The sequence below is a fragment of the Sinocyclocheilus grahami genome, unplaced genomic scaffold (assembly GCF_001515645.1).
Source record: "Sinocyclocheilus grahami isolate Dianchi unplaced genomic scaffold, SAMN03320097.WGS_v1.1 scaffold1186.1, whole genome shotgun sequence".
NCBI lineage: Eukaryota > Metazoa > Chordata > Actinopteri > Cypriniformes > Cyprinidae > Sinocyclocheilus > Sinocyclocheilus grahami.
This window is the reverse complement of record NW_015506365.1, coordinates 272,390-298,368: the sequence shown is the minus strand read 5'-3', so window position 1 is coordinate 298,368 and position 25,979 is coordinate 272,390. Positions and strand designations below refer to the sequence as shown.

Sequence of the window (25,979 nt, the reverse complement as noted above, 5' to 3'; positions counted from 1 at the left end):
GAACTGGGTGGTTGCTAAGATCTTCTAGGTAGTTCCTGGCCTATTTTCTTGATGGGATTTTTCATCCTGCACCAAGAAACTTAAATCAGAGCACTCTCATATATACGTGATCATGTGTGAAGATACATAAAGACAAACAACAGAGAAAGACGCCGCTTTGGTTTCTCACCATGGTAAGAGTCATGCGGTCGATCTCATGTTTGTCTTTGGTCTTGTGCTGCCTGAATGGACTGTGCCTGCAGAAGAGAAGAAACTGAGTTCACGTAACTGAACACAAAATGCTTACCCTCGCAACGTCATAGAGAAGACACACATAGTGATTTAGCAGTGACATGTAGGCGGGAGGGGGGTTTCCATGAAAGTTCGAAAAAGTTTCAATCTCAGTCACTGATCGTGAGACACAAGCATTTGTGACCCTGGACCACAAAACCAGTCTTAAGTAGCATGGGTATATTTGTACCAATAGCCAACAATACATTGTATGGGTCAAAATGATCGATTTTTCTTTTATGCCAAAAATCATTAGGATATTAAGTAAAGATCATGTTCCATGAAATTTTTTTGTAAATTTCCTACTGTAAATATATAAAAAACTTAATTTTTGATTAGTAATATGCATTGCTAAGGACTTAATTTGGACAACTTTAAAGGCGATTTTCTCAATATTTAGATTTTTTGCTCCCTCAGATTCCAGATTTTCAAATAGTTGTATCTCGACCAAATATTGTCCTATCCTAACAAACCACACATACAAAAAAAACAAGTTTAAATACTAAAATAGAAGAATAAAATAAACAAAAACATAAAAATTATTTAAAAAACGTAATCATTCAATTAAAATAACTGAAAAAAAAAAAAAAATCATCATTAAAATGTATTTATATTTACACACACATTTATGTAAGTGATTATGCATGGCTAGCTGTGCATGAAACTATTTTAATGCACGACGTGGAGGCCAAGAACCACCTGACGCGAAATCGTTTAATGCACAGCTAGCCATGCATTATCCCGCTTATACCTTCATCATTTTCCAGCATTGACAAGATAAAGCTGTTATTGTTTGCAGTGCACTGTGTGTGTGTGTGCGCGCGCGCATCAATTAAAGCAGCACATTAATATAGAACTGTGATTAAACTGACTTGGAACTACCTGTGCATTAAAGAGTTTTAATGCACACCTGCCAGCCAATCAGAATCCAGTATTCAAACAGACCATGGTATAAATTAAAATAAATCACCACACATACACAAATGTAGATATAAATTAATATAATAATGCTTGAAAAGATAAAAATTATACATATTTATAATTAAATTATCACTAAAATGGTATTTCAATTATATATGTGTATATATATTATATATATACATATATGTGTGTAGAAGTATATATATATATATATATATACACATACATACATACACACACACACATACATATATATATATATATCATCATTATCATTATATATATAAATTATCTAATTTTATATAATTTATAAAATCATATAATTCATTTATATATAATGATAAATATATACATGTACATAGAGTATATGGAATACATATAGAATTCATGTTTTTTGTTTAAAAAAAAATAGTGTTTTTCCAGGCTTGTTCTGACCCACTTCCATTCTGCTTTGAAGTGCGTATGACACTCAGTGGAAAGACATGCCCCAGACTCCTCCCCCATTACACCCCCCCTCCCCACTCTCTACCTAGCAACCGTTTCAGTGGTCTCCACCCCCACTCTCTGTGTCTTTCTTCTCTATGATGTCTACTCCTGACCTCCTACTTCCAAACCCCTGACATTTAAACTTTACACTCCACATCAAACAGGTGAGAAACACAGACAGAGACTAAAAGAGAGAGAGAGAGATAAAGAATTCATGAGCGGGCCGCTGCAGAGGGCAGTCTTACCCTCGCAAGAGTTTGAACAGCATGCAGCCCAGAGAGAACCAGTCGGCGCTGCTGTCATACGCTGTTCCTTTCTGCAGAACCTCAGGTGCCATGTAGCCATGAGTACCTCTGCAAACACAGCAATTAATGCACATTAAATTCAAAGCGTACACACCCCCCCAGGCTGAGCACACACTGACTGTAAACACAACAAAGCTCATTCTCATACATAACAGATAAACAACTGCTACATAACACACAAAAGGTTTTTCATCCTCTCTCTGACCCTTTGCATTTACCAGGATGTTTTCGCTACTGTGCTTTTAAGATTGCACTGTCTATATTTAAGAGAGAACATTTCATAAATAAAACTGTCCAGGCCCTTTGAATGTGAAATGAGCATTGAATTGGTGCTGACATGTAAACTTGGGTGTCATATGTTAAAATTGTCACGGCTATGATGTCATATCCACAACTTGCTTTCAATGCATGAGACAGAGCTTTGGTTTGAAAACAAATCAGTTTGTCTGAATATTACACCACCATTCAAACGTTTGGGGACCGTAAGATTTCTTTTTTGAAAGAAATTTATATTTTCTATTCAGCAGGGACATAATCAATTGATAAAAAAAGGAAAGCCAGTTATTAATATTACAAAAATTCTATTTTCAACAAATCCTTGTTCTAGTCAAATAACTCTGGGGGGGATTATTGTCAATTATTGTAATGTTTACAATAATTGATAATTATTATTATCAATGCCTTTTCAGCATTGATAATAATAATAAATGTTTCTGCTGCATCAAATCAGCATATTAGAATGATTTCTGAAGGATGTGACACTGACAATTCAGCTTTGCCACCATAGGAATTAAGTACTTTTTAATATATATTAAAATATTAGTTCAATTAAATTGTAAAAATATTACACAATATTAACGTTTTACTGCATTTTTGATCAAATTAACTTTTGGACACTAGTGTACACTGAGGTAATTAAAAAAATACTTAATTGTCCCCTTCAAATGTGAAATGTTTCTAAAAAAAACCCCATTGAAATAATAAATAAAGAGATTCATTACAACAACTCAGATGAAAGGACACTGAAATAACCCTAGCCAAAACAATGTATGTGAAAATGTGAGCGCAAACACTGTATGCATGTATAACGTGACTGCTTATATGAAATTCATTGGTAAAAGCATTTGTATACATGCACAGAGAAAACAGATTAGACTGTGGTATAAGATTCCATAACTGACTGCAAAAAAAATAAAGAAACGATGCAATATGCACGAGTATGAAACAACAAAGAGCTTGTGTATGCTCAAAGAAACATTGTCAGAGAACAGAAGCAACCACACCTTCCCCAAACAACAGACACTTTTATTTTGCACTAATAAAAGATAAGGTTTTGAAGCCTTGTGAAGAGGAACTTACACGCTGGCGTGAGGCTTCTTTTTGGAGAAATCGCAGGCCAGGCCCAGGTCAGAAATGCGAACATGTCCGTGTTCGTCTAAGAGGATATTTGCAGGCTGTGAGGAACAGAAAGTGATGTAGAGATTAGGACACCGTCCCAACAGTCCAAAAAAAATATTTTTAAGAGCCTGATAAAGAACAGACTCTCTTTTTGTAAGCAACATCTACAAAAACAGCATCACTGTGATTAAATGGAGTACATTTAATGAGAAAAAACAGCAAGTGTAAAACTTTCTGTGGAGGAAATTTTATTTTTTATCTGAAATATTAAAGGGGTCATATAATGCGATTTTGGAGTGTTACAAGCTGTTCGTGAATAGATAAGATCCCTAAAGTTGCAAAGACTAAAGTCTCAAACCCAAAGAGATGTTCTTTATAAAAGTTAAGACTGGTCCACGCCCTCCTAAAACGCCTCGTTTAAACACGCCCCCACATGTCTACGTCACTGTGTGGGAAGATTTGCACAACACCGCCCAAATGTTCACGCAAAGAAAGAAGGCTTAACTTTATTGTTGCTGCCACCGCCGCCGCCATGTGAAGATGCTGTGTGTTTCATTGTGAAAGCGAAAATAGAAATCAGCGGTTAAGTTGCATTTACAACACTGTTCCAGAACAGTTCAACACAAATATTCAGATGTGTGCAGCACATTTTATGAAGGACTGTTTCCTGATCCTGGTAGAGTAGACTACAATGCCGGCTGTTCTGACTCACAGACTGTAAGTACGTTTTCATATTTAAAGAATTTGCCACTGATGATTCAAACGCGAGTTTTGAGCAGTGTAGAGTAGCGCTTGTTGTTTGTCATTTCTCCGATCACAAATGCAGACATGGTTTTATGTATATGTGGCACGATGCAACGCAACGCGTAAAAAGACAGTATAAGTCATTAAAACCCGTAATTATGTCCCCACTGGATGCAACAAATGCCTCGTTTGTAAAGGGTTTTATTGGTTTTGTCTCGTCGCACCGGGACACGGCATAACAGTATGGTAAGGGGCGTAACATTTCCGTCACATGCTTGAGGTATCCAGCCAATCACAACACACTGGATAGCAGGCCAATCAGAGCAAACCTCGCTTTTCAGACCGATGAGCTTTGTAAAAATCGACCTGAGAGATAAACTATTTAATGTGTGTGTGTGTGTGTGTATGTATGTATGTATGTGCAAGACAAGTGTGAGACAGAAATGTTATTTTAGTTTCTTAGACGTTTCGGCTACTTAAAAAATGATTTGCATTAGGCTTGCTGCGATAGACGGTGTTTTCGGTTATACCGGTGTTAAGCCGCAACACCGGTTACGTCATTTGCCTACCACGGCACCGTCGTTTTGATTTTTTTTATAGTAACAAAAATAATTTTGCCTAGTTCAGTTAGAGGACAGACACTTTTATAAACTAAACACTCAATGTAGCGTGCCGAACCGTGCGCGAACAACAGTGCACCACGGACCAGGAGTCGAGCTGACTGACAAGAGTGAGGTGAGAAAGACAAGACGATGGCAGAAGATTCTTTAGAAAGGAAAAGCAAAGGCGCCTTGTTTGACAATATTTTAGATTTTGAAAAGCCTATTGACTGGAAGTTTTTTTAAACATTCGTTTCTTATTTATTTGGTTCCGCAGTGTTTGCTGATTACTTTATTTAAACTTTGTTTATTTTATTTTACATCAAGGTGTATATGCTGTGCCTCCAAGCTTTGAACAATTGCGTTACTCCGAATTGCCGCTATTTGAAAGTGAAAGTAAAATGCGCACGCCGCTTTTACAAGCTATTTAAAAGCGAAGGAAAGCGAGGAAAAGAGGGAACGCCCCCGCCCCCCGCGGTGATACTGGTATTACCGGTGTTGTCACGCGTCGATTAACTGGTGGGAAAATTTCCTCACCGTCACAACCCTAATTTGCATTAAATTCTTAGAAGCTCATCTGGAGGACATAGTTGGACACCTTAAATGGACATATATGTTGAACATGCATTATGATTGGAAGAGATCAAAGCAGAGTTTGGGTGTTTCCTCTTTGGTCACACTCTGCTAATAATTGGATTAATAAATAGTGTAATAAATGTATTTTTCATTGTTTGTTTATGTTATTTAATACATTAACTAATGTTAACAAATGACACCTTATTGTAAAGTGTTACCACAATTTCAGTCATTTGTAGGGGATTTTTACAAAAATCTCAAATACAGCAAAATAAAATAAACCATAAAAAAAATTAAACTAAACAAAACAAATTAAGTAAATAAAATAAAAAAAGAAATCCCTGAAATCCCCAGCGATTCTGTTGGGAAACCTGATGATTTCTTCTAGATTAAATTCACATTTTGAATTTACTGAAATTTCCCCAACAGCTTTTTTGTGCAATGACATTTATATTTAATTGCAGTGTATTTTTCATTGTTTGTTTATGTTATTTAATACATTAACTAATGTTAACAAATGACACCTTATTGTAAAGTGTTACCACAATTTCAGTCATTTGTAGGGGATATTTAAAAAAATCTCAAATACAGCAAAATAAAATAAACCATAAAAAAAAATTAAACTAAAAAACTAAACAAAACAAAAATAAGTAAATTAAATAATAATAAAATAAAAAAAGAAATCCCCGAAATCCCCAGCGATTCTGTTGGGAAACCTGATGATTTCTTCTAGATTAAATTCACATTTTGAATTTACTGAAATTTCCCCAACAGCTTTTTTGTGCAATGACGTTTATATTTAATTGCAGCTTGCAAAACACTTATCTTCTCTAATTGTTATAAATAATAGGTCACTTAAGGATCTTCTAGTCTACCCTGTAAGAGTAATTTGATGGAGAGACGTCACATGAACAGCCACTTCAACATTGGACATTTCTGGGAAAATGTTTATCATACTGATATGTAGCAGGGGTTATTATTAATGGACTCATCAGTGTCCAAATGCTTTTGTAGAGTATGTTCCTCTGTTTCTGAAGACCTGTGCAAGTGCTGTGACTGTTTCACAAATCCAGAAGGACGTTCAGAGAAGTGACCCACACTGCAGCGCAGATATAGGAAGTGTGAGTGTCTGAAGAGGAAGCTCCGCCCCATATTCACGCTGACATTAAGTTATAGAGAAAGGCCAAAATTAGAACTCTAAATGGGCTTTTACAATCTCATACTAGGAGGTGCTCGATCTGTAAGATTTGAGGTTGCTCATGATACTCACGCTTCAGTTCATACACTTCATGGTATTTACGTATTCAGTTCAAACTTTCAGCACAAAAATATGCTCATGCATTTAAAGCAAAACCACTATGAACCAGGGTTAATATTGTTAACTAAAACCATAACAAACATTTTCATTACTTGAAATAAAATAAATGTTAACTGAAATACAATCATTTTATTTAAAAACCTATTTCATTTCAGTTAGCTGCCAAGGCAATATTTCTCATTTTCATTAAGTTAAAGCTAAATAAACTAATAAACAATGATGAATAAATACTAAATATTATACTAAACCAACTGTACTTTACAAAACCTGAAATCATAAGCTAAAATTACAGCGAAACATAAAAAAATTACAATAGTATTTGAATGACATGACAGATTCCAAATTTTTTTGGTGGCAAAAAATCATGTATTTGAAGTTTTAACATTAGGCATTAAAATAAATAGTTTTAGTTAGAAAAAAATGCCTCATTTTTGTAATGTGTAATCACGTTGTGTGAACAAGCCTATAGCAGGCCAAAGATATAATGGCTGCCCTTACCATTCATCAAGTCCAGGATGAAACACAGTTTATCAGGAGTGTGGAAGGCATATGTCATACACACTATGAAAGGGCAGTCCTGCATAGAGAGAAAGAGACAGAGAGGGTCAAACAAGTGAGACAGGGATGTTAGTGTGTGGTCTGAGTTTGTATGTGTCACTCACCCCGGTGCTAACCAACGACAGCATGATTCTCTCGTTGAGCGCCAGCGTTTCTCCCTGCTTCATTTTGATTCGCTTTTTATCCAAACACTTCATGGCATACCTGAGACACACACAGTAAATGAGCAGATGTTTTTATGCAAACCCAAATTTGGCTTCTTTTTGATTTGATCCTTACAACAGCACTTACATTTTCCCTGTGTCTGCTTTCCTGCATCCGTAAACCTCTCCGAACCCCCCTCTGCCGATGATCCGATGCACGCTGAAGTCATTCATCGTCAACTATGTGCAAAATCAAGAGCAATAGTAAAGAGAACCAGTTTATAAAGGAAAACAAACAACTTACAGGTGAATAAAAAGCACCAAATGCAAGGAAAAACCCACATGGATGTTGAGCTCTACATTCTTCCACTGGCAAAAACGTGTGAACTTGTCGCTATAGAGTGGAGCGAAAGGTTTTAAGATGTTAAAATCATTCTCATGCAACAAAAAAGGGAAAAAGTAAGTTTTTTTTGTAGCCGTCTGTGTCACCTTTCAATGAACTTCTGAAAGATCTTTCCTCGTAGACTGTCACAGATCTCAACTATGTATGGCTGGAAAAAGCAAAGCAAACAAATGCATCAGGATCTGTTGAGAGTCCTGCTACCCAAACACTTTACTTCCTAAAAACAGGTTAGATTTTATTTAGTGTTGGGGGACTTACCTGAAAGAGATTTGGAGGAACTTGTTTCTTTGCTAGGTGAGTCTGGACATGGTCTACTGCCTTCTTAGAGAAGGGCTGTGAGAAAGGAAGGTAGATTAAGTGACATTTTGCGATAAGGGAGGTCAAAACACTAAAACAACAAGAACTGTTCCCCCTGAACAAACGTCAAGTTTGACATTAGCCTCCCAACCATTCCCGGTTATCACAACATAAAACACTGACATAATCGCACAGGCCTCGAGTGTCCTATAGGCCATTGTGTTGGTTCATTCAGGCTTCCTGTTTCTGAAAAGCTATGACTAGAGACTGACGGAGGCTAATGGGACACTTGTTTTCTCAACAGAAACATCCGAAATAGAGTCTCCGGATCTGCATTGGACAATAAGAACCATAGTCCCCCTCCAGCTAGCAGCATTATAGAACCCCGTTCCCCATATATTCCCCTTATATTTTTATAGTATATAATAAAAAAAAAAAAGTAAATTAAAAGCGCGCGCGCGTGTGAATGTATGCATGTATGTGTGTGTATATATATATATATATATATATATATATATATATAAAGAATGTAAATAAATGTAAAAAATAAAAATAAAAAATGTGTATATAAATGTATATTATATAAATAAAATTGTTTAAAAACAAATAAAATAATAATCATAAATAGAATAATTTGTATACACATTACAATACTATTTGTACTGATTATATTATTATATTTGTTATTTATTTTTGCATGGTCATCTATTGATCCAAGATAAATGGTTTATATGTAAAACTATAAAAACAAGAAAATATCTAAATAACATGCTGTAAGTGGCACGTTTTAAAAGTAGTTGAACGTAAAAGGCATAATTTTTAGTATTGCTTAATAATGCAGCCCTTTGCCATATGCATGTGAAATGACTGCTAGTGATCATTTTATTCTGCCAAAAGTTTTCTTACATGTGAACATGACAGAAGCTCCTTCATTATGTACACGTCATAAATCTGTCGACTGCGAGTTAGCCTCTCTTCTTCTGAATCCAACTTCTCGTACTCTTTAATCTGAAGGGGACAAAACAAGATTATAGTAATCTCAGACACAACCCCATGCTCTTTAATAGGACACATGGTGTTGTTCAGGTCAATAGAAGGGGAACAAAACTTCACGACTGAGCTGTGCCATTTCAGGTCACAACCAGATTGAGGACAGGTCAGGTCAAACACACAACTTGGAAACTATTCAGCAAAAAACCCACACAAATGCCACGAAGACTGGCGTGCTCGCAATGAAAGGAACATATAGATTTAAACCAATTTTACCTCCTCATAAAACTTCAGCTGCGGAACGGCCTCGTCGATCTCGTTCATGCAGAAATCCTTGAACAAGAGGAAACCTGGACAACAGAGGGAGGAAAGAGAACAGTTAGATAAGGTGCGAAACAGAATGACCGATGGAAAGACTTGACCTTTTTAGCGTGCACAATACAAGAAAAATGTACTGTATATATAAAAAACTAAGAAAACAGCAGCTATATTGATGCCCGTCATAGATCTTTTCATGCCAGTGTAAACAAAAATATAACCAGAGTAAATAAAAAGGAGACAGCTCAAACAGCAGCTGTACCACCATGAATAAATATAATATGATTTGCTTTGAAGGGAGAAGCTGTTCCAACAAAGCAGCATTTTCATAATCAAATCAATATCACGCGGTGAATAAATACAAGAAAGACCACAAGCGATATGGATGGGTACCGAAACTCGGTATTTAATCGGTACCGGGGCTAAATTATGAAAGACCGGAGTATTGATAAGCTCTGACGTTAACAGTTCTGCTATCGGTACAGGAGAAATTAATAAAACACACATACATTTATTATTGCTATATATACATTATCTTGCCAATTCTATCTCACCAGAGTCGCCAGCTGTTTTTCATACATTTGTCTAAGATGCATTTTTGCTATTCGCAATTCATCAGAATTGCGAATAGAATCAGAATCAGCTCAATCGGTGATTGTTGTAAGATGCTGTCTTTACTGTTGCTAAATTGCAGGACATGTTTGATAAAACGTTGAAAGCACAATCCGCAAAAGAGACGCTGTTCCTCAGGCTGAAATGTGTGCGCGACGTGCTCCAAAACGGACAAACAAATTACACTTTGAGCTTCGGGCGCATGTCCAAACGATCAAATACACACTAAATATGTCCAAATGGCCGGCTTGGAGAGTATTTACTTAAACACAGTTTATGTCTTAATTAAGTGGAGGAGAACAGTTGGGAGAAAATCCGATGCGTGTCAATATATTGTCTTAAAGTGACAGACTGGCGCTTGGGCCATCAAAATGCAAATCTGCTCTTAATCTGAATAACGTTATAGCTTTAATAAGCATTCATCTATCGATACATACAATGAAAACTATGCAGTGTTCATTTACATTTGATTACTTTTAGATTTCTTTTGTAGGTTATTACTTACCTGAACAGTAATGTTAGTAGAACTTCATGGAAAAATGACAGCACTGTTTATTTCATTTTATTTGTATATTTGTTTTATTTTATTTGTCAGTTTGTTTTACTTTGTTCATGTTCTTACTGTATCTTATGTATAAAACACAAAAAATGCCTGCACACTGGTGCATTTACAAATTTATGTTTTATATTCATTTCATTAAATATTTTACATTTCAGAATATAAAGCAATGTTAATTCAGCTCTTAATTTGTCACATATATATATATATGTGAAAATAAATGACACAATAAAAAGGCTTTTATGTAAAACAATTTATCTTTATCCTCTTTTGGATGAAATATGGCGCAAACCTTCATCTGTTAGATTCACCCAAACAGTTTAGCTCTCATTTGTCTCTCGTGGAGGCAAGCGCTCTCGATGAATGCAAGATGATAATAACAACCTAACCAGTGGACCGTGGATTAGTTATTGTTGAGAAGATTATCCTTAAAATCACAGGACAGACACCACTCTCCTAATTCAGAAAATCCTCCATCAGACGGCCACTTTGACCTTTCATTTCACTAGATCCCACCAGCTACAGCACTTCCTTTCTCATCATCAATGTGTTTGCTTTTTGACGAAGCCCAGCAGAAGTTACCAGTTTAACAACCTGTGCGCTCACATGTTGACGACGTGGTGCAGAGGGAGGAAATCAGCACAGACAGCTAAGTTGAGACTGTTCCCATAGCAACAATAATGGGCCACCATCACGAGCGGAAGGGATGGACCTCGGCTGCACATCTCGGCGCTTGATTGGGCGGACGGACAAACAGAGGGCAAAAGTCACTGGATGAAATGCAATTCAAGGGTGTCAAGGAGTGATATAATCTTCGCAAGTGATGTAAATGGAGCCAATTAAAGGATGACAGGAGGAAGAAATGCTGTTCTAGTGGCTTGGCGTGACTGTTCCAGCGATGGGCGCTGAGATCTGAGAGCGGGGCCGCTTCTGATACCTGCAGCATTAGTGCGAGCTGATTACTGCTGTTAAAATAGGAGGGTAATGCAGGCGTTAATTGGATCACAGAGGAATTATCTTTCTATTAAAAGCAAAAAAAGAAACACCACAAACATGGTGCTACAGGGCAGCTACAGCACAAATTCTACATCTATTCTTTTTAAAGGGTCATGAGACCCCAGACTACTTTTCTGAGATTTTAGCAGAGGTGTTTGTGTTGCACATCATAGAAGGCAATGTTAGCATCCAATCATTTTAACTGTTGGAGAAAACTGGTTAATTTTAAGCTTTTTTGCGCTATTTTCATCTTCCGGGTTTAAAATCTACATCGTGTCGACGTCACAATTTGTGACGTGGCAAAGGACTATAATACATCGATGACGCATCGGTGTCTATTTAATTATTCATGAGACTGCGTGTTCTTATCCTATGAGAAGACGCTTCACTTAATTATTCACAACAGCATGTGTTGATTTGCTATGACAGACGCTTCAGACTGTGAGATGACATCACGCACATTAACTGAGAGAAACGTTCATGGATCGAAGAAGAGTGTTTGTTTTTGCTTTGTAATAAGAGTTCGGCAAAAACACGATTCATTCACTTAGCGAGTGTAACCATTTTACATCTCCGTGACACAAGCTGTCAAAAGGCTTATATAAATGCAGCAGAATAAGCCTTACAAGTTATAAGAGGTTCAACAGCGCGTTCATTTATATGTTTCGATGCAGAGTGCAAATGGTTGTGCATTTGTGTTTTTAACTCGATGGGAGCGAAATGAAACTGTCTGAACGCGACGCTGTGTGTTGTCTGTCTCCCCTCTTCCCCCCCTACTCGTAGCGCACCACGCCCACTTTTTTTTAGCATTTTTTAAAACAGTGGTGAGAACTAACCAGTGCTGAAAGATAGGGCTGTGTATCACCAGCAAAGTCACAATACGATACGTATCACGATACAGATGCCACGATACGATACGTATCACAATACAGTGTTTCCCCTAGGTTTACGGCTTTGGGGGGGGGGGTAGATTCTGTTTTTTTTTTTTTTTCCTAGACTCCTTTTTAATGGTTAAATGACATTTTATTAATCAAAAAGCATGTCTAATTAATTAAAATCATGAAACTTAAACAATTTAACATCAGTTTATTAAAAGTTTAACAAATATTACGTTTAGGACCCTATGAAAAGTTTTATTTGTCCAACCTTATGTTTTATTGTAACCAAATTCTGTTTTAGCATGTCTACATTCATTAACACAGAGACACGCAGAATTCATATTTAAATATGAATCGTTTTGCGGCTTAATATTTACAAATACTAGTGGGAGTGGGCTTACTTGTGTGTGTGTGTGTGTGTGTGTGTGTTTGTGTGTGTGAGCGCGCGCATCGGGCGGAACTCCGCTGTGCGTGATGCAGAGAGCGCGACCATAACGTAGAGACTGAAATGACATGCCGTCGTGTAAGTAAGATAAATAACCTAAGGCTATTTAGTTTGCTTAATGAAAGAACAATGTATAGACATGTTCTATAAGAAAGATAACTTTAAATGACTTCTGTTGTGATCTGGCGCTATAGAGAAAATATAATTAAATAAAATTAACTTGACCTTCAAGGGGGGCGGGGGGGTGGGGGGGGGGAAATAGACCATTTCGAAAGTGTAATTAAGTTTTTTCCCCTACTAGAATTGATGCCGACCATGCTTATTATATTCATAAGTGCAACAAGTCACTTGCATGTGAAAGTAGAAACACATGCAATTCAGACGAAACTTCTGGTCCGATAATAGCCTCCACGATGTCATCGCTCGTGTGCTGAAGGCTGTGTAATTTAAGTGAACTTTCATTTTTGTTATCACTATGGCCATTTGACATAGCAGTGTCCAGTGTTTCCCATACATTGAATTATTTGTGACGGCTCGTCACAATATCAAAACTGACCGCCACAAATAGATTTTCCAAAAGGCTTATACTTTCTTGAATAAACTGAGCACTGTACGTTTCTAAATTAAAATGCAGCGCGGGTGTTTTTATATGAATGTATCTTTGAAAAGAACCGACCGTCTTCAGAAAAGCTTCAATGTCATTTTCATTTTGTCTTTCCTGTAATGCCTTATAAAGTAGCGCTTATTTGATTACAGCCGTTATCGGGGAAACCGCTATATCTCCTGTGCCAGCAGCGCCTCCTGCTGTCAGAGAATGACTTTGCATTTGCAAGTCTGTGGGAAACACTGGCCCTGTCCCAAATGGAACACTTCATGTGCACTTGCAGTCTTACAATGGCCGCCGCGTGTCTGTTAAGTCCACGAGACCGTAGGGTGTCCTATTTGTCATTTTGACTATTTGCCACATGCTCGCAAGCACCCCCTTTGCAGCCGTTATGCGCCCTCGATCCGCACTTCTGCCGAGCCCGAACTGGGGCGAGCTCCGCAGCAGACTTCTACCCGACAGTCAAAGCGGCATTACGTCACGAAAGTGTGGACTCCGCAAGGGTTTAGGGTGCCATTTGGGACAGGGCCACTGGTGTCTGTCTGCAAACATAAACAAAAAACATGCTTCAGAGCTGTTTTGAGAAGGTGCTTAAGTTTTGAGCCATGTATTATTAATATGAATTAGGCTACTACTACTATCTTGTGCCCTGCTATACTCAAACTCTCTTTTATGAGATGAAGGGGAAAAAAGAAAAAGAAAATCGGCATCATATACCAGCCATCGGCTGCCCTGATTTCTAAATATCGGTATTGGCATCGGCCAGAGAAAAACCCATATCGGTCGACCTCTATACAACACACAGCTGAAATTACAGGCATAATGGTCGTAATGATTACAATGATGTAGTAATATATTGTGATACTTAACTCTCACTCATTCCCTTAGTCAATATAATGCATATTAAATATTATATAAAATATAAAACATTTTTGTGTAGAGATGAACCAGTCAACTGGCAACCAACTTTTTGTTTTATTTTGCTCGATCTCTGCTCCGGACTTGCACTCAAAATGGATTGAAATTATTTCCCAAAATGTAATTTGTGTGGATTATTTTATATATTTTTTAAAATATTTAAATATATAATAAAATACAGTAAGCACCGTCATCCTCTCCACAACCAACTGCAAACTTCAGATCTGAAAAAGCTACTTTATGCAATCCAATCAACTCACAATGGATAAAGTCAAGTCTTATCCTGCTGTTTTCATAAATCTGTTGTATTTAGGAAGTAAAATGGGCTGTGCACAAACCGATAAGCATTTAGATCAAAATAATACAACAAACAGCTAAAATTATATGAAGCATCATGGACATTACGGTGACAACGATGTAGTAATATATTGTGATACTTCATTCTTAGGGATGTAACTATTAACTGCGTGCCGGTTGAAAATCGATTCAAATATGTGACGATTCAAATTGGTTGAGATGCTAAACAAATCGCGATTCATTTAGGTGTAGGAGTTTATATAAATGCATGTCTGAGGGGAACTAACTGTCTTTAGAATAGTTTAGATGGTATTTTCTCTATTCATCTTGCCTCTGTATAATGCATATTAAAGTTCATAAGTGCAGCGCTCCTTTGTTTACAGCGGAAACCAAGGAAATGGTTTAAGCGCCACCTGCTGGCAGAGAGTGAATCTGCGTCTCATTCAGCTCGTCTGCGGTTTGTTTCATGCAGATATTTTTGTATAGTTTCACAAAACTGAAGTCAAAACATTCTGTTTTTGCTTCAAATTTCGAAATTATACAATTTAATTTAGATTAAAAACTGCTCATGTTGCATGTATGCAGCATCTTTGTTTGGATCATGAATAAAATCAAGCGGTTGCCTCGCTTTTTAAATGGAAAGAGCACAGACAAAGCCTATGAAGATATTTATTTTATTTGTGTTACTTATTTATTTGATTTGGGGCTTATTTTAAAATTTCAATTTAGTTTTGTTATTTACATTTACATTATATTTCAATTTTGTAATTTAGCAGACACTTTTATCCAAAGTGACTTACAAATGAGGACAATAGAAGCAATCAAAACCAACAAAAAAGCAATAATATGCAAGTGCTATATTAGTATATTATTATTATAGTGTTATATTTCAATTTCACAAAGAAATGTGCAGCATTTTGTCTAAGCAATAATAAAAGGACACATTTAATTTATAATTTGTCTTAAATTGCATTTTGTAAAAAATAAAATAAAATCGTGAATCGAATCGTGAGTTGAGTGAATCGTTACATCCCTATTCATTCTCACTCAGTCCCTCCTTCAGTGTCTGTCTATGGGATTTTTTGCCCATTTTTGCAAGCTTAATCAGCTTGAAAAGTGCTCAAACGCCTCTCAACAAAAAGCCACATGATTTGAGGTATAATTCGTGTCTGTACCACAATCAGACCTCTGAAGTATGAGCAATAGTAGTAGCGATACTAATAAGGGCCTCTCAGAATTTTTTTTTCTCCTCTCAGTATCTCCCTGCAGTCCTCTTCCTCCTCTCTGTTATCTCTTGGACACTCATCTTTTGTCTTCCTCCCTTTCCTGCTGTCTGCAATGTGGAGTCAGAAGGTCTCATATAGACCATCCAGAAAGAAAAAAAAAACCCAGCAGCTGGTGACACGGACACAGATGTATGGAAACACAGTCATGGATCAATGTAAACATATTGATCATAGTGGTCATATAATTGAGCATAAATATGCACAAAGACAAGAAATCAACAGGAGGTAAAAAGTGGTTTAAAAACTAGCAGTTCAGCTCTAAATGCTGAATCAGCCACATATAAACATCATGTTGACTGCACATTAACGAAATAGTCTAATTCAAGGTTTCCTAAACCTTATCTTCTGAGCAGGAATGATTAAGTGAGCGGGAGTGATAGAAATAAGGAGGATGCCAACCTTAGGCATGGTTTACGTCACAGAGTTAATGGATTACCCTTAATCGTGCTTTGAATGCACAAAGCGATCTCTCTCCTTGATTGCAGGATTCTCACTCGAGTCCAAGTACAGGTGGGGTTAGCCTGCTGACGGACAGCTCATGAAGTACAGGAGATCTGGGAGGACTGTCATTGAATCACAAACTCATCAGTGCAACAATCCAGTAGAAATCCAATGACAGCCCCTCTGAATACAGCTGGGGAATAATTACATGTAGGCCTGGAATCTGCACTGTTTTTTCTCCACATTGTTGATTCAAAGTCAACATTAAATCAAAATGGCCAAATAGCAAGCTATCTATATGCTCATTAAATATAGTAAAAATATAAATGCTTAGAAATATATATTTGTATAACACATACCCAAATATACAAAAATAAATATGATATTTAATAGGTATTCAAACAAGCTATCTACAGTATATGCTCATTAAATATAGTAAAAATATAAATGCTTAGAAATATATATTTGTATAACACATACCCAAATATACAAAAATAAATATGATATTTAATAGGTATTCAAACATGTTTAAATGACAAATGCATATTATAGGGTTTGGCTTTCTACCAATACATACATCTTAGACAAAACTATTGCAATATCAGCCAACAACTACTACAGACTCAAACAAATATGGCCTAAATGGACAAAATTTGCATCCTCTCCACAACTTCAGGTCTAAAATGTCTACTTTTCATAATCCAATCAACACACAACAGATAAAGTCAAGTCTTGCCCTACTATTTTCATAAATCCATCCAATTAAAGAAATAAAAAAGGCTGTGGATATCGGATCATATATCGACTTCACTGTAGCTCAAAAACTGCTCTAATGTACTCTGAATGCAATGCACTAGATAAAAGCATCTGGCCAATGCATAAACTGTAACGAAGATAACATGAAGTAGCTGAGAGTGCTACACCCTCATTAGCAGTTGAAAGAATTACCAAATGAGCCTAAAGGCAAAACGAACATCAAAGAGACAATTAGAAGTTTGTGCATGACAGGTGTTTTAATTCTACAGAAATTTCTATGGAATTCTGAAAGTGTAAATTCCATGCATCTGAAGATATACAAAGGTCTGACTTTCTCAACACTTGTTTGCCAGAACTGATTCTGTCGTTTTCACCAGCCACCCGGAAGCATGTAATCAATAACGAGATGTGGGCCTCCGTGAGAGGAGGGGAGGAGCGTTCACATGCGCATACAAGTGCACAGGCCAACACTAACCACACTGCCCACGCACAGCCCCAAAACACAAGGAACTACATTAGAGTTTACTGTGGACCAAAGTGAAACAACCACCATTTGCTGGGCAGTTTAGTAGGCCAGGTTAATGTGTCTTTATTTTACAATACCTTGCCAACAACGTGAGTGTCTTAGTGATGTTTACAAGGCAGGTGAAGATGGAAGATGGAAAATCGGACAGCCCATTAAACACACACACGAGCGCACAAAGACACACACCCACGCGCATACACACACTGCAGACTCAGCAAACAAGTGTCTATTTATTTTAGGCTGAAACTGTCATGACTCCATTTCACACACGCCCTTGTCTTCTCTTATTCTGTCACAAACACTTCCCTATGCATAGTTTCAATATCAGAATGGAGAGTGGGCATGAGACTCGCAGCCAGAGCTTCTGTTCAGGTTCCAGTCCAGTGACAGATTCTTCTAGTCTTGAGAATCATGACTATATACATGATGAATCAGACCAATAGGCGTTGCACATGTTGTGTTGAGCGGTGGCCAAATTTTAAAAGTGCAGGAAACTGATTTTTCTCCCCTGATAAAGTGCTGAAGAGTGTAGTTTCTGAGGCAGAACATTGAAAATAATAATTGTTGCCAAACAAATTTTCACCCATATGCCAAACAAATAGTTGCACGATTGCTTTTTGGAAAAATTCAATCTACAAAAGACCTAAAGGGACAGTTCACCCAAATATGAAAGTTTGATCATCATTTCCTCATGATTCCAAACCGGTTTTGATTTTTTTTCCCCCTGTGGAATGCAAAAGATACTTTGAAGATGTTTTTTGTCCATACAGTGAAAATAGTTTGGGTCCAAAATTGGACCCCACTGACTTTCACTGTATATATATAAAAAAAAACACAAAAAAAACTGATACGTCTTTCCAAATATCTTGTGTGTTCTACAAAAATTTAAAGCAATTCAGGTTTTTAGGAATTACATAAGGGTGAGTAAATGATGAGAATTATCATTTTTGAGTGAACTATGCTTTTGTATGCAAAGACAACTATTATCGTTTGACAAATACACTTCAGCTACAAAAAAAATTTAAAAATAAAAAAAAATTTCTAATTAGTGAAAGCGATTAGCAAGAGTGTCACTCTCTAATCTAATACAAATGCTGGTGCAAAAAATGCAAAATGGCAGCTACTCATTAAACTCCGATCACTTCCAAGCTGTAAACACACAGAAAACAAACTTTGCTTTCTTACTGCTAAAAGTAATAATAATCAAGGTGGTAGATGTGGCTTCCATGATGACTGTCATTTTATGCAAAGTGCAAGATGATGCAACTTTCCTTTCTGCCTAATGTGACAGTCTTCAAACAGGTTATTTGCCATCTGTCATGTAGCACAAACCTTTCATTCAAAGGCCCACATGTCGCATCTAGCTGCCGCTGTCGCTACACCTTATTTAAATGATGCAATATCAACTTAAGGTTAATTTTCCCTGGTCCAAGAATTGGCATTCTGAATGTATTACTTCTTCTTTGGATGCCAAAACATCTACTGCTCCGCGGGAAAATCCCATGGTGGAGCAACTTGGAGCAGAAGATAGCTCTTTTGGAATCAGTGGCTCGTTCTTCAAAACGTCATCTCACAACGACAAACAGGCAGGCTTGGCAAACTGCCGTGTACACAAGGAAGGTCACAAGCTTAATTCGAAAAGCAGCAAACATCTCCGGCTGCATATTGACAAGTGTGTGGCTCTTAAACCAGTCATTCAAACTCTCCGAAAGTCAACAGGATGTTCAGTATCGCAAGATCTAACCTGCCGGATCTGATTGGTAAAACTGGTAGTAAGAAAAGAGCCAAAGAGTCATGTCACACGACTAAAATAAACAGCAATTACAGGGCAAAAACACATTCAAAGATACAGCCCGAGTCTGCCTGGGAAAATAACTGTACGGCAGACCACAGTGTGTAAAAACCCACAAGGGCCCTCTGCCAAAACTGGACAGAGGACGAGAGACTGCAGCAGAGAGACAAAAGAGAAAAACAGCCCGAAATGATTAGAGAACTACACAGCATGGTGACCGACCAAGAGACAATGATAATGTGAGAGAACGCCTGCAGGCACAGCATATAATAGAGCCATTCTAGATGCTTATGTGGACCAGGCCCAAATGGAGCTGTTTGGAGATGAATCAACCCAAAACACAGTAGGGATGTTCATTTTGGTCATCTGGACTACTTGAGAACCCCGCAGATAAATACGTAGAAATGTTTTTATTGAATATAAAAAATATGAATCAAGTGCATAGCTCAAACACTGAATATTAAATTTTTAACTAGATTTAGATGATTTTTGGTATGAAAAGAATGGTAAGGCTTAAGGTTTAATTCATTAAAATGAGTTAATGCCTTAAAGGGTTAGTTCACCCAAAAAATGAAAAATTCTGTCATTAATTACTCACCCTGTTGTTCGAAACCCGTAAGACCTTCGTTCATCTTCGGAACACAATTTAAGATATTTTTGATTAAATCTGAGGGCTCTCTGACCCTCCCATAGACAGCAAGGTAACTACCACGTTCAAGGTCCAGAAAAGTACCAAGATGATTGACAAAGTAGTCCGTGTGACATCAGTGGTTCAACTGTAAAGTTACGAAGCTCCGGGAATACTTTTTTGTGCAAAGAAAACAAAAATACAGACTTTATTCCACATTTTCGTCTCTGCTGTGTCACTTTGGATGTGCTAGTTACCTTGCTGTCTATGGGAGGGTCAGAGAGCCCTCAGATTTAATCAAAAATATCTTAAATTGTGTTCCGAGGATGACCAAAGGTCTTGCGGGTTTGGAACAACTTGAGGGTGAGTAATTAATGACAGAATTTTCATTTTTGGGTGAACTATCCCTTTAAGTACCACAAACTAAGAATAAACAAGGATTTTTAACAGCATTTATAAATCTACTTTAAATGTTACTTTATAAATATACTATTGTTCATTGTTAATGTACTTCATGATAAAGGTATTAGTAAACTACCATTCAAAGGTTTTTAAAAGAAGTCACTTCTCCTCACCAAAGCTGCATTTACTTGATAAAAAATACAGTAAAACAGTAATATTGTGAAAAGTTATCACGATTTAAAAGAACTCTTCTCTACAGGAATAGCCTATATTTTAAAATGTAATTTATTCCTTTGATGTGAAGCTGAATTTTTAGCATCATTACTCCAGTCTTCAGTGGCACATGATCCTTCAGAAATCATTCTAATATTCTAATTTACTGTTCAAGAAACATTTCTGATTATTATCAATGCTGAAAACAATCTTGCTTCTTAATATTTTTGTGGAAACAGTAATACATTTTTTCATAGTGTTCAGCATTTATTTGAAATAGAAATCTTTGTAACAAAGATCTCTCTCATTTCGCTCCACATCTAAAATAGATGGCTTTCACTAACTTTGTTGAAATGCATTATGTGATTGCCTTCTCCACATTTATGCGATGTTGCCATAGAATTTGGCAAGAAGAAAACAGGCGGGTTTGGAAACACCAAATCTCCAGAGCCTCTTCCAGCGGTACACGCAGCAATGGGAAGAGACAAGCAACCTTCAAATTTAAAACTGGCTTTGGTATACTCAAAGACCAGCCCGCCTCCACAATCCAGCCTTTATTTTTGCCACATCTATACCTGGACTGCACATGCGCAACACAGTGCAACACATACAAGTTCAAAGAAGACCTTAAATTCACACCAAGTACATTATAATGTTTTGACTGAATGAGAATGTAAAAATGAAGCTGGTAAAAGACACTGCACTAACTAATATTACCAGGTCATTTTATTCACTGACCCCAGTCACTCTGCATTTTCTAAAAGTGTCCCTCAAGCTACGTGATTTGAGCATCCCTGGTGTAGGGACAGAGAGAGGGCGAGTGGGGTGGAAATAATGACATTGACTGGCCAATTAATTCTCCAAATCCCAGAGCAATTAACAGAGGCTGGTGGATCAAAGAACTGTCAATTAATGCAATGCTAGTGCACACATGCGCACGTATGCATAAACTCACTCACACACAAACACATCTGTGCACAGATGGTCTGACTCGCTAGCAAAGGACACGCATCGATATGTTTCACTCTCATTACACACAAGGGCCAAACATGCATCTAAATACACTAAAAATGAAACCTAAACCGTTAATGGCCATTGATCAATCCGACCAATCAGAGCTCCCAGCCTCGGGCCAGGAAGAGGACGGGTGTAATTATCCAAACATATCAGTGAATAATCTGTTAGGAGCTTTTTTTTTGCTTTGTTTGAATGGAAATCATCTATTTCCTTCTTTAATTCATCCTTTAATTTCATTTTCCCGGTCGCCAAGCAAACACGGGATATCTTCGGCGTTCCCATGGCAACCGCAGTTGCTAGGCAACACAAAACTCTCAAACATCCATTCCAGAACTCTGACAGATGGAACGAGAGAGAGAGAAAGGGAGATGTGAATGAGGGAGGAGGAGGGGTGGAGAGGCAAAACACAAATGAAGAAAGCAGGAGGAGAGCAGATAGAGGAATAACATCATAACAGATCAGGAGATCCATAGGAGCCGTGAACGCCTCCCTCGGGCATCAAAGCCATGATACGCATGCAGCAGAATAAACCGCAGCTGACCGGCTCAAAGAGATGGTGGAGATACGAGGATGGTTTCACGATGCATGTGCTCAGGGACGGTGTGTGCTATGTTCTTTGACAGCTCTGGCCTGTCATCGTGAAACCATTACTGACGATAAAGAGGGAGGCGGGGCCTGCATGATAAGTGATGGTTTGGGCCAGGAAACGAAGAGACTGCTCATCTGGTTGTGTTTCATAAACAAGTACACTGACTCACAGCAGAGCAATCATGGCTATTGGCGGTATTTGGCCTGACGGGACAAATGAAGAGACGCGATCGTACATCTGAACTAACATTAAACATTCATGACTTTCCTGTGAAATGCATAAGAGTGGTTTAAATTAGTCCATCCAAAAATTAAAACTGTTATCGCTTACTCACCCCTCAAGTTGTTCCAAACCTGTTTGCCTTTCTTTCGAAGCACATTAAAGGAGAGCTTTGCAGAATGTTCAATCCACTTTCATACATCAAAAGCATATAGTGACCACTAGCTGTCAAGCTCCAAAAAGGACAAATTTAAAAAATAAAAATTTTATTATACATTACAGACACTATTCACAGAAAATATCTTTCATTAGTGAAAGCAAGTGTATTATTTATAAGGCTGGGATAATAAATCGATGCATCGCGAATCGAGAAATGATTCTGCATCGATTCTGATATTTTCCGAAGGCATCGCGATTCTCTGAGCTAATTCTGAGCGTAGTTTTTAACAGCAGATGGCACTGCGTGCTTTAGAAATAGCCGTTGTGATGAGTGGGGGCGGGGCCGAGAGCCGTGGGAACGGAGCGAGACCGGTTGAGTAAGTGATAATGCGCGACACCTGTGCCACTCACCGGTCATGAGTCCCACGGAGGACATTCAAACAAAACTTTAATAATAAAATAAACACAAAATAACGCGACAGCCCCTCGCGGACGACTGTCGCATACAAACAGAACCAAAACACAAAATAAAATCTAGGCCTGGTCCTCTCTCGTATTGCACTGTCGTCACTCCTCCTTTTATCCTTCCAGAGCTCCTCCGTGGGACTCGAGATCGGTGAGTGGTGCAGGTGTCGTGCATTATCACTTACTCCACCGGCCTCGCTCCGTTCCCACGGCTTTCGGCCCCGCCCCCACTCGTCACAGCTGTATTCTGCTTGCTTCCACTTCCTTACACACGCACTACTTGAACTTAAAATAATCATTCATAAAGTTCGAAAAGTTTGAAGCGAATTACAAGGATGTTCACAGTGGGCTGTGTTTACATTAATCTCGCATCATAAAAGCTGATGTGCAAGTACATTTAACCACTTACATTACTCATCCGAACTCACAAGCGCTCTTCTTCGTGAGCATTTGAGTGTGCAGCTAAAAACTAGCCTAGAGCGCCATCTGCTGTTAAAAACAAAGCTCAGAATCGATTTATTGCCCCAGCTCTAATTACTTAAGGGCAAGATTTTAATTAAAAAATACCTAAGTATTAAATAGACAATAAATAATATTAATAAAACATACATGTATATATAGAATGTTTATGATGAAATGTATAATATTTAAATTTAAATAAAACATTAAAAAAAACGAATTAATTGGACAAATGAATTGGAAATTAAAATTAATATAATCATTTTAATTTATTTCAACATATTAATTTTGATTTAATGGAAAACAGCAGCTGGGAGATTCTCCAAAACATTTACTTTGGTGCCCCATGGAAGAAAAAGGGTCAAATGTGACCCTGGACCACAAAACCAGTCATAAGTAGCGCGGGTATTTTTGTAGCAATAGCCAACAATACATTGTATGGGTCAAAATTATACACTTTTCTTTCATGCCAAAAATCATTAGGATATTAAGTAAAGATCATGTTCCATGAAGATAGTTTGTACATTTCCTACCATTAATATATAAAAACTTAATTTTTGATTAGTAATATGCATTGTTAAGAACTTAGACAACTTTAAAGGCGATTTTCTCAATATTTAGATTTTTTTGCCCCCTCAGATTCCAGATTTATTCCACACAAATTAGTTGCATCTCGGCCATATGATGTTTATACATCATATAATGTATAAATCTCAATTTCACAAAATTGACCCTTATGACTGGTTTTGTGGTCCTGAGTAACAAATGGCTTTTTTGAATAATATGAGGAGTAAATGATGAAGAGAATGAAGAATGTTCACTTTTCAGTGAACTACTCCTTGAACATCCCCATCTACATCTCTGGTCTCCTTGTTAATGTTTGAGCAGTAGCACTGCAGCAACATAACATTTCATTTCTGTGCAGGGTTCAAGACCTTGTTCCAAAAATTCTGCAATCAAATGAAATTGATGTCACCTGCCACAAAGTGAAGCATGCTAACAAGAAAAAGAGCAAAAGAAGAAGAAAGGGAGTGCAAACAAGATAGAATTGCACTGCAGTGCAGCCTCTGTATCATAGATCGACATCGCAGACCAATAAATTATGTGTCATGGAGAAGGGGGGATGGAGAGACATCATTATCAGCCCAAAACTTGCTGTCAAACTGTCTCGTTTCTGCGCAGATACATGCAAACAAGCGTGCATGCAGCGGTTCACCAATGTCGTTCGGCTAAACAGGGCTATTCATCTTCACCCTGTGCTGCCCTGCGTTATTTATTACTGTCAGTCGTGACTTCCCAGACAGGACGAAGACTTAAATAAAAGGCATCAATGCAACAAGCTTATCGATCTGCAGAGCATGCAAGATCTTGCGTGTAGGTTATGGAAGAGTTTGGGCAAAATGGCTTTAGTTTAACCTGTGAGGGTAGACAGAGAACAATGGTAGCTGAGAAATGCTACGCTTGTCTGGCACAATAAAAGGTGGAACATGAAGCTTTTTCTCCCATTGCGCCAGACAGTTATTGATCACATGGCTCAGAAGGACTGTTAACCATTTCAAAGCTTTCAATGCTGGGAAAAATAAATTTAAAATGATCAATGTTGACCTAGGTATTAAACTTCGGCACATGATACTTTTAACCGTGTGGACTTCTGAGGAGAAAAAATATTCACGGACCTCACATCCTCTTGCTCCATATTTCAATATTTATGAATGCTCATATTATAACATGTATAGACAGCATTATCTAGACCATTCCAGATGTTCCAGTAAATCGAGTTCTTCCGCCAATAAAGTCAGGCATCAAACACTCAGTTTTTCCATGCGAACGGCTTCATGGCTGTGACTGTCAAACCAAATTATATCAATGGAAGAGGATGGCATTTTCCTCTGTCATTCTGGGCCGACAGACACCATTGAGCCTGAGCTTTTCATCCTTGTGTTGCTCTCTACATCTCCTCCTGCTAAGCAAGATTAGTTTCTATTAATTTCTCATGCAATTTTAATGGTAAAAGCTACTTGTTGATCCCTATTAGGTCTCATATGATCACAGCGAGTGTAGGGTCTTCACAGTGGGAAGCATGAAGGAGTTTTTGCAATAAATCAAGAAGGCCTACTAAAAAGAAACTAAACATATGAGAAACCATGCAACATTAGCTTTCTTTTTTTAGAACATTACGATCATATGCACGTCATCAAAAAGAGCAAAAATAGATCAGTAGGTCGCAGCTATCACGACCTAAAAGAACTAGCCCAGAAAAGGCCAGCAGTAATGTATATTGTTACATCATGCAACATTATTTGGTTCATCAAATAAACATGAAATGCCACAGCAATGAGGGTTAAAAGACAAAGACAGAAGGGAAGCATTTGATTATGCAACAACCCCCCCC

At 37.6% G+C, this 25,979-nt stretch overlaps 1 protein-coding gene across 1 annotated transcript in view; it reads right to left on the bottom strand.

Annotated features, from left to right (window-relative positions):
* The window catches only part of LOC107567741 (beta-adrenergic receptor kinase 2-like), a 53,018-nt gene that overhangs the window by 15,681 nt on the left and 11,358 nt on the right, over positions 1 to 25,979 (bottom strand). The window contains exons 3-14 of the mRNA XM_016253478.1: positions 9,285 to 9,358; positions 8,925 to 9,026; positions 7,980 to 8,054; positions 7,808 to 7,869; positions 7,661 to 7,712; positions 7,467 to 7,558; positions 7,280 to 7,379; positions 7,116 to 7,194; positions 3,525 to 3,544; positions 3,342 to 3,436; positions 1,923 to 2,030; positions 170 to 236 (exon numbers count right to left, since the gene is read on the bottom strand). Coding sequence (XP_016108964.1) covers positions 170 to 236; positions 1,923 to 2,030; positions 3,342 to 3,436; positions 3,525 to 3,544; positions 7,116 to 7,194; positions 7,280 to 7,379; positions 7,467 to 7,558; positions 7,661 to 7,712; positions 7,808 to 7,869; positions 7,980 to 8,054; positions 8,925 to 9,026; positions 9,285 to 9,358 — 926 coding nt within the window. The remainder of the gene's footprint in view (positions 1 to 169; positions 237 to 1,922; positions 2,031 to 3,341; positions 3,437 to 3,524; positions 3,545 to 7,115; positions 7,195 to 7,279; positions 7,380 to 7,466; positions 7,559 to 7,660; positions 7,713 to 7,807; positions 7,870 to 7,979; positions 8,055 to 8,924; positions 9,027 to 9,284; positions 9,359 to 25,979) is intronic.